Source organism: Scylla paramamosain, chromosome 15 (assembly GCF_035594125.1).
Source record: "Scylla paramamosain isolate STU-SP2022 chromosome 15, ASM3559412v1, whole genome shotgun sequence".
Lineage (NCBI taxonomy): Eukaryota > Metazoa > Arthropoda > Malacostraca > Decapoda > Portunidae > Scylla > Scylla paramamosain.
The window spans coordinates 22,411,012-22,421,011 of NC_087165.1; the positions used below are offsets into that span (position 1 = coordinate 22,411,012).

A 10,000-nucleotide genomic window follows, 5' to 3' on the forward strand; every position below is an offset into this window, starting at 1 on the left:
ACCAATCTAATCAAGTCCTCAACAACCACCACACTGCCCGGAGACAACAGCCTCGACAACATGAAAAGACGGTACAAATAAACGTAGTCTCCTGCAATGAGATACGTCCCCAACCAGAGCTTGCCCCCTGCCGTGTCGCACCAGCCGCCTACCATGCGCCTGCCTACCCCGCCAGGCCACGTAATAATCCAGCGTCAACACGACCTGGGCAGCGAGCTGATCCACCGCCCGCCCACAACCCAGTGCCTGCCACCTGTCTGCCTCACAACTCCTGGCCCAATACCAGCCAGCACAGGCGTCCAGGCACCTATTGTTATCACTGCAGAAAAAGTGGTCACTCCACGGATGATTGTTCCAGGAGAGTGAGGTGTGAGCATTGCAGCCGCCCAGGCCACACCCTTCAAGAGTGTCTCACACATTCAATGAGGAGCGGCAGGAGCAGGTTCTTTGCTCACCTCATAAATGAACAAGACCTGACGAGACACTCCTGATTCAATCCCTCCAAAGGATCACCACTCCCACCACAGGAGGCAGGTTTCCCTCCTTGGCCCCACCAGCGTATCACCGTTACTACAGCAACTGGAGCCATGCTGGGATACTGCCGGGACAAGCTCACCATCTTATCAGCCAACATCAGGGGTCTACAGACAAACATTGGTGACGACATACAGTCACGTGCTGCCGCACACCCCTGACGTCACAGCCACACTGGAGACCTTCCTTAACCCCTCGGTGCCTGCTAACTTTGGACAACTGCGGAGCTACACCTTATGGCATCAACAGAACAGAACACGAGACACCTTTGGTGGTGTCAATGTGTGCTTTAGGAAGTCTCTCTGTGCAGGTGGTGGAAGTCGACATGCCAGAGCACCTGGAGCTCATGTTTTTCAAAGTGTGAACACACAACAGGGAAACAGTCCTCCTGTGTGTGTGTTACTGCCCTCAGTGGCAGGGAGTGAACCTCTCCATTTCCTCCACACTAACCCGGATGCTCTACTGAACCAGCAAGCCTGCAAACACCTCATCATCGTTGGTGACCTCAACAACACCTCGTGGCAAGACCATTCGATGACTTGCTGACAGACTTTGGGCTCACCAATCACGTTGATTTCAACCCACAATTTCTGGCTCCTCCCTTGACCCAGTCATCACCGACTTGCCAGAGGGATTCATCACCTGCCGCCCACTCGGCACCACACTGGGTCATCTGACCACGTGGCCATCCTCACATCGGTGAAGGTGAGGGTGGACAGGGATGTGCCCACACCGTGCGCCAACTGGCTTTGGCAGCAGGCTGACTAGGACACACTGAGAGCCAAGCTCAGCCAAACTGGGGAAACCATCTCTCCGGCACTTAACGAGCAGGTGGGGACCTTCATCAGTCACCTGCTGTCCCTCCAGTTCAAGTACGTGCCCTGCCAGACATACAGGTCAAGACCAGGAGACCAGCCCTGGTTCGGATATCACTGTCATGAGGCGGCAGACTTGAAGAGTAGGGCCTGGTGGAGACTAAGGGCAAGCAACACCCAAGCCAACCATGATGTGTACAAAAACCGGCTGCCATAACACGCATAATACACAGAAAGATGGAAGACTGACCTAACCATGAAGCTGTCGGGTCAGAGTGTCAGCAAATAGTGATGGAACACCGTGAAGCAGCAGCAGGGCCTGGCCACTGACAGCACCATCCCCCCAATCATCACACCGAGTGGTGAAGCAGTGATGAGAGGGCGGGACAAGGCCGAGCTACTATAGGCCCCACTTCTCCAATAAAATGAGGTCTTCCAGATCCATCACTCCACCCAGGATCCCAGTGCTGACCACTGCAGAGCTGGACACCTTGCACATCGCCACGGAGCATGAGATGGCTCTGCTCTGCAAGTCTGACATCAAAAGGCTCTGGGACAAGATAATATCAGTCCCCATCTATTGGGGCAGTGTGCAGCCGAGCTTGCCCACTCCACTCACCCAGCTTTGCCGGGAATGCCTAGCCTCCCAGATGTGGCCAGGTCTATTGGAAGCAGGCCAGAGTGGTGGATGTACATAAAAAGAGTATAAGATTAGATCCAAAGAATTACAGGCCCATTTCCCTCCTGTCCGTGATGGGAAAAGATCCCTGGGTTCTCATCACGAGGGAAGTTACCCACCTTCCTTGACGCCCTCCACCTCCTCAACTCAAGGCAGTTTGGGTTCAGGCAGGTTAAGTCGGCCGCCGAACTGCTATCCCTAAGCTCTATGGAGTGGAGCACCGCAATCGACAGCGGGAGAGAGATGTTTTCCGTCACCTTGAAGCTGCCTTTCCAGCAGCCCATCTCCGTCCTGGGGGTGGAGGTCGACGCAGGTTCAACCTTCACCACCCATGTAAGGAAGATTGCCAGGAAGGTGCGGCGTGGAAGCCGAGATGTGTCCGACGTGCCGTGCCGGGAAGATTTCTCGATGGTCGGAGAATAGCGTTCCTCTACAGGGCCCAGGTCAGGCTTGTGATGGAGTACGTGCCTCTGACTGTTCCTCCTGCCCACCCTCATATCTTGTCAAGCTTGACAGGATCCAGGACAGAACACAAAAGATGGTGCACCTGAGGGATCAGGACCAACAGCACAGCTTCCAACCTTTACAACAGCGGCGGGCCTGTGCGTCATGTACAAGACCCTTGGACAACAAGACGCTACACCTGGCGCTGCTACGCCTGCTTGCCCCGACCCATCCCCACACACAACACCCGCACCGCCGGTCTAAGTGACCACCATCTCACTGTAGTTGTGTCCTGTGCGAGGACTGAGTCATCTCTCCCTTTGAGAGAGAGAGAGAGAGAGAGAGAGAGAGAGAGAGAGAGAGAGAGAGAGACCAGTAGCGTGAAAACACAAGGAAAGAGTACTTTGGGAGGAAGATATTTCGTGGAACTTTCCCTGACTCCTCACCCCAATACGAGTTATGTTAGATTTGTTGGCTTTTGTGATGCATCTGTCACTATCCGACCAGTTTATAGCTGTAATTTTGTACTTCCAGAGATCTCTCTGATAGAAGATTCTGCAGTAACTGGAGAGAGAGAGAGAGGAGAGAGAGAGAGAGAGAGAGAGAGAAGAGAGAGAGAGAGAGAGAGAGAGAGAGAGAGAGAGCACCATCGTCAAGTTAAGAAATTAAGGTAAGGTATAATGTGTTAATACATACATATAAGGACAGTGGTGCGCATTTCTTGTGTGTTGTGTCTTAGCAGCAGCCTGTGTATAAACAAACCCCGCCCCGCCCCGCCAGCTGACCAGCAGCACGTGCAGCAGCAATGCGGCAACTCAAGTACGCCGAGAAAAAGCTTCTAAAGCAAACAGACTTCCTAAAATGGGAGGTGGACAACAACCTGCACGAGGTGAAGGTCTTGAAGAAAATACCTCATCCAGCGGCGGGAGGACTACACCACGTGAGTCACCAGGAGGCTTGTTTGTGCCTCACCCCAGGGATATTAAGCAAGGAATTAAGAAGCAGGCTCTCTGTGGTCTTAACCGTCTCTTTAGGACTAGGCTAGCCTGTACCCTTGTATGAACTTTGTGTCTGTCACACTGGACTTTGCAAATAGCTCTTGTAAGGGGCAGTCACTTCAGTGTCAGGGAGTGCTGAACCAGAAATTATAAATTTATGGATAGGGTTGATGGGTGGGTATGGGTATATTCTTTTTATACATACTTCCATACGTAGGCCCTGCAGGCATCTTGCTGCCTCTCTAACCTAACCTAACTGTTTTGAAAAGCCCTTGACTGTTGTGTCTGAAGCATAATGGTTTGTTCAACTTGGGAGAGGGTGTCTAGAGGGGTAAAATGAGTTATTTCCAGCAGTTTTTAGTGTGAGCATCATTCTTAGCATATCACAATACATGGGAAGCTTCACTTGCTTGAATTAATGTCTGCCACTCCACAGGTACAACAAGATGTCCCGAGAAATCCGAGAGCTGGCCTCCAAGATCAAGGAGCTGGACCCCAAGGACCCCCTACAGAGTGGAGGCCAGTGCCAGGCTGATGGAGAAGCTGTAAGACAACACACTGACATTTTGCCTTTGAGCTGCATCAGATCTGTTATTACCTCTTGTTTCAAACAGGAATATCAGGACACTGGAACTTAACTAAGTTTTTTTTTTTTTTTTTTTTTCTTGGGGAGGGAGGGGGTATCAGCAAGTTAAACAGGTTTCTTTTTTTCCCTCATTTTCTGCATCCTTGACCTGTTTCCTTGACATTAAAATGATCAAGCCATATGTGCAGAATTACATACATGCAACTCAGTTTTCTGAAACACTAGTTGAGAATTGATAGTCATAAAGTGAGCCTCCCAAACAACTATTGCACATAGCAAACTAATTTTCAGTAAATGTGGCAAAAATCAGTAAAAATAAAGTGGCCAGTATATACACATTACTGAGCAACCATACTTATACAGCAACCAAAATTCATTAAAAGATCTTACTTCAGCCACCATCAGATAAAGCAAATTTTTGGATATGACAGACTGACTTCCATTCCAAGTAGATCTTTGGACTGCATTCTTAAACACTGAAATCATCACAACTATTTTCAAGTCATAGAGCTGGGTTCTCATGGTTCTCATGGTGAAGAATTCTTGTTGAAATATTACTCATTGTGAAAACACTGATGACAACCCCAATAACTTTCACTAAAGCCTGTTAAAAGTGGTTGAGATAGGACTCCAAAATGTTATAGGTTTTGTGTGCATCCTTGTGTACATTCTTACACCCACCTATACCCACAGGTACTCAATGGGCCTCATCCCTACCAAATGGAACCTTAAGCTGTGCAGCAATGTCACAGCCTCCTCTTTCTGCCGGCGCCCGCCTCCCATGCCTCATGATGCGCAGCAAGATGGCCCCCGACCTCCGCACAGCCACCACCTTCATCGAGCAGGGCCATGTCAGGGTGGGACCGGAGGTGGTCAAGGATCCTGCCTTCCTTGTCACAAGGTAGTGGTGCTTCCCTTTGGGGTTATGCAGATTGATTTTCTTCCCATAATTTTGTGATAAATATTGCTCTTTTTCCTCATATACCATATAATATGGTGATACATCATCACTATATTATTTAACATCCTTGTTCTCACGTGTATAACTCAATTTTGATGGGGCTGGCACATTTGTCCCTTGTCCATGAGACACCTCATATGGTCCAGGTAGCAAAAGGGATGAGGGTAGAGAGTATTTTCGAAAGAAAGAGTAATTTTGAAATGAGGTAGATGAGCATATACAGAATTTTGGAGATGGAGTTTAAGAAAGAGGATATCAGTAGTTATACATGGATGAGGCAAGTAAATAGAGCAGTGATTGTGTCAAGGAATGTGATGAAATGGCTGTTGGGTGTGAGGGTGCAGAGAGGAGCTGGGGGTATATCAGACCATTACCTGGTTGAGGGGAAGCTGGAAAACGGGCAACAGATGGATAAAGGCTCAACAAGAACGTAAGACAAAGTAAGTTCCGAAAGTGAGCACTTGGGGTCCAAACAGTTAGGGTGTGAGGCACCCCATAGGAAATTAATTGGCTTTTGAGAGACTCACACCAGAGATCAGAACTCAAGATACCCAGGGGAAACATGAGTCAAACACCTTAACCAAACAAGCCAAGATAATTACCAAGGCCTGAGTGGATTGGGGGTTAGCATTGACTAGCCTGTCATTGCAACATTGAAGTCACTGTGGCAAACTTGGGATGATGGGCAGACCACTTCTTTCATCTGTGTATTCCTTCGTCAGTCCTTTTATCTTCAAAGTGACCTGCTCATACAAGGATCTTCAATGTCACTCACAGGTTTCATTCCTACTGTATGGATAGGGATAGCAAGTAGATATAGATATGTATGTTTTATATATAGACTACAATGTCTAAGTCTACTAGCTTCTTGTGGCTTCCTGTATGTTCTTACTGAGACCAAGCCATATCCATGCACTTTCTTTACATTGAGTTGCATCTTCTGATATAAAAATTCTCTCACATTTACCTTTTTTATGTAAGCAACCCTGGCTGTGTTAAGACCAATTAGCAAACCAGTTCTAAGTGATGTACATTTTAGCTGGAGAATTAGGCAATTATGGCACTGTTGAACTGGCAATACAATAGTCCTATATTGAGTTCTGCAGATTCACAGTGAAAATGTTTATCTTCTTAGTGAATCTCTCTCTCTCTCTCTCTCTCTCTCTCTCTCTCTCTCTCTCTCTCTCTCTCTCTCTCTCTCTCTCTCTCTCTCTCTCTCTCTCTCATTAGTAGTTTTCTTCTTTACTAATCTGAAAATCTTCCTACAGAGCTCTTGAGGATTACATCACATGGGTGGACACTTCAGCCATCAGGAAGCATGTCAAGCAATATAATGAGGAGGTACTGTATGTGTGTGTGTGTGTGCGTAGAGAGAGAGAGAGAGAGAGAGAGAGAGAGAGAGAGAGAGAGAGAGAGAGAGAGAGAGAGAGAGAGAGAGAGAGAGAGAGAGAGAGAGAGAGAGAGAGAGAGAGAGAGAGAGAGAGAGAGAGAGAGACTTCATAGCAATGTATAAAGCAAAGTCAGGAATGGAGCAATATGATAAGAGAAAACATGTTTGTGAAGATGTGGGAAATGAATGGAGTGGTCTGTTTATGGACAAAGTACATGCTTAGAGTATTCATGAGTTTTAAGTAATGATGGACCTAATGAGATACAATGGTAGGACTCTATTAGTCTTCTATCATTTCCCCATACACCACAATTAAGTAAAGACACGTACACAAAGGAGTATAGGATTACTGCGTTTCTGCTCCCATCACAACTCCTCAGCTCACATCCCACACCTCTTATCTGCTAAATTAGGTGGTTAGGGTTTGAAATGTGACAAACCCAAACTGTTTCCATTCATCCTTGGGTTCAAACCTGGGTTATCTCTGCTGCAAGTTAAGTGCATTAATCTCCAAACACAAGGCCATTTATATTATGCTATACATACTACATATTATTTTGTTTACCTTCCTTTTTGTAAGTAGTAATGAGTGATAATTTTATTTCCCCAAAGACACAGACTATTAATCAGGTATACCAGACTATACCAGGCCAGCAATCCCACACAGGGTACTGCAGACAAGCCACTCACACTAACATCACTCACACTCTTAGTCCTCCAAGAAAGACGCAGGCATAGTCAGCTTGAAGGAAACAATGAAAATATAGTAAAAAGTGTATAAATAAGAACATAAGAACATTGGAAATAAGAGAAGCTGCAAGAAGCGACCAGGATTACACGTGGCAGTCCCTGTATGAAATGTACCTACCTATTTCCACCTATCATCCCCATCCATAGACCCATCTAATCTTCTCTTAAAGCTCCCTAATGTCCTAGCACTAACGACATGTTCACTGAGTCCGTTCCAATCATCTACCACTCTATTTAAGAACCAATTTCTTCCTATCTCTTTCCTAAACCTAAATTTTTCAAGCTTGAACCCATTATTTTTTGTTCTATCCTGGTTGATGATCCTAAGAATTTTGCTTACAAATGTAGACATGTGACAGTCTTAAGGATTCTAATGATGTTTTTTTCTTGCTTTACAGAAAGATGACTTTGACCTCAACAACTGCTAGCTCCTGGAGGTGCTGTGCTGTTTGTTAAGGGATGAATTGGATGAATGACAGATTTGTGAGAGTGAAAAATATATTTTTTTTGTATAATCTGTACATTTAACTTGCCTTTCATCCATATTATATTCCATCATGGGAAGTCTGGCAGAGTAGTTTCACCATCTGAGGACACATCAACATGGGAATACTGGCCAACGCTCTCACCTGCTGATTGGCTCAAGCATTCACATTTTGTTCTCAGGTGTGCAGCAAAACTGTATTCCAAACAAAATCATTAGTTATTTGTGACTCACCTGACTATTTGTGCATTTATGATCCAGCACCTTGGTAATAATTGAGTAAGTTTGCTGTATATTTTAAAACTAAAAAAAAAAAAAAAATGTTAACCAATCAACAGGCAAAACCAATAGGAAGCACAAAGAAGACTGGCATATAGAAACTGACACAACACAGATGAACATCAAGGAAGAGATCATCTGAGACCATAAAAAAGTGAGACTTATGAGCTGTTCTTCCCTGTATGAGAAAAATGCACATTAAATGAAATTATGATGACTCACTGTTTGAGAGCACCAGCCAGAGACAGTGAGACTGATCCTATGTTCACATGTCCTCAGCTCGTGAAATTCCTGTCACAATCATATTGTTACACTGAACATTGGTGTTTAACTGGGAACATCTATATGAAGAAACACCAAACACCTTATTAATACTTAACTCTTAAGCTGCAACATGCAACACTTCATAGCACTAAAGCCACTGTGCAAAATCTTTACCAACACCTACAAGAAAGAAAATTATATATCATGGATAAATGTAAATGAGACCCGAGGTGATAATAAGCAGTGTAGACAGTGAGGCAGTTTCTAGACATAATCGTGTGCAATTTGGTGTGTTATCTTAGAGCAGTGTTTCTCAAATTATGTGTCACGGCACAGAAGTGCATCACAACTATCCCTCAAGTGCAGAGCGTAATTTTAATAAGTGTGCACAACACAGACTGTTGAGCTGGGCACCACTAAAGTCCAAGATATATCACTATGTAGCAAAGTTTGAGAACCTCTGCCTTACAGTCATGGTTAGAAGCTGAATAATAAGAATAATAAGAATTCTGCATTGCCCTCCACTGAATTTTATACTTTCAATCTTAAATCCCCTGATCTCCTGACAGTCTCCTTACAAAGCCTGACAACAGATTCTTTGCACATCAGAAGACTTGATATTGAGGGAAGAACACTTAACAAAGGGGAAGTGAGTGTGGTATGCTAGTCAACTATTTTCCATGACGACATAATTGTATACATAAGAAGAGGCAGTGGTGTGGTGAATAGTGTCGTGTGTAATACATAGAATACAAATGATATGATGTGACTGTGACGGCAACCAAACAAATGAGTCAAGGATGAAGCAAACTGATTGTGGAAGGCAACAGCTGCCCACTGGTGAGGCTTGCTGTAGGATGCAGTGGCTGGCAGTGTTTGGACATGGTGAGCTTAGTAGCCCAAAGTGTCCTGTCAGAAGTTGGCCATCTTTTAAGTCATCGCCAAGTAGCCAGAGATTACCCTTGTGCTTTCCATTAACCTTCCTTTCAACCATGAGGGAATCAGGGGAAGCATAAGCTTTTACAGTCAACAAGCAGACATCTGGTGAATAATCCTACTAGCACCACTACCACACTCACCATTGCAACCTCCACAAACAGAATGAAGCAATGCCATACTGGCGCTACCAGCACCAATCTTAAAAAAGTCATCCTAATATGCTTGCCCTGTAGAACCCTATCACAGTAATGGGATACAGGGTGTGTGTGTGTGTGTGTGTGTGTGTGTGGGGAGGGACAGCCTGGTGGTGGCTGGTCTTCCGTAAGTAAGGACTGGTGTCCTCTACCATAGCACAAAACCTCTTTTGTATTTTTTCCTCATCTATATGCTACCCAAGTGTGGTGCTGGTCTGAAGACATGTCCACCCTTGTCTATTTGCCCAGTGTCCAAGTATTGACTGAGACTCACAGGTACAGTGTGAATTTACCTCTCTGGGACAGCTAGATTTCTTTACATGAGTGGCAACCAACACCAGGTACAGCTCCAGTGTGGGTCACTTCAGTTGTAGGAAGCACTCAGAGCTGTCTGGGACTCTTGGGGATTTGTATCTCCCCAAGCTATTCCCACTTAACATAAATACCTAGTCTCACCAGGTGAAGTCTGAGGTGTGTTGTGGGCAATGGAGAAACCCATGACTAGCTGCTCAAGGTGCACCTGGTCACCTGGATGCGGGCAGCAGGGACACAAGGTGGTGGCTGGTGATAACAATGCCGCCTTTGGTCCTGGGGCATTGAAGTGACTCAGGCCGGCCAACCACCAAGCACTGGTTGTTGATAATGGTAAAAATGCTGAACATCGCCTTCATCCCTTTCACCTA

At 45.7% G+C, this 10,000-nt stretch overlaps 1 protein-coding gene across 1 annotated transcript; it reads left to right on the plus strand.

Annotated features, from left to right (window-relative positions):
- Window positions 1-3,137: 3,137 nt before the first annotated feature.
- Window positions 3,138-7,672, plus strand: LOC135107678 (U3 small nucleolar ribonucleoprotein protein IMP3-like). The gene is given in 8 exon segments (XM_064017809.1): window positions 3,138-3,376; window positions 3,378-3,412; window positions 3,907-3,973; window positions 3,975-4,015; window positions 4,750-4,828; window positions 4,830-4,957; window positions 6,286-6,358; window positions 7,556-7,672. Coding segments are annotated over 8 exon segments (552 nt in total). The 5' UTR covers window positions 3,138-3,277; the 3' UTR covers window positions 7,586-7,672.
- Window positions 7,673-10,000: the final 2,328 nt, after the last annotated feature.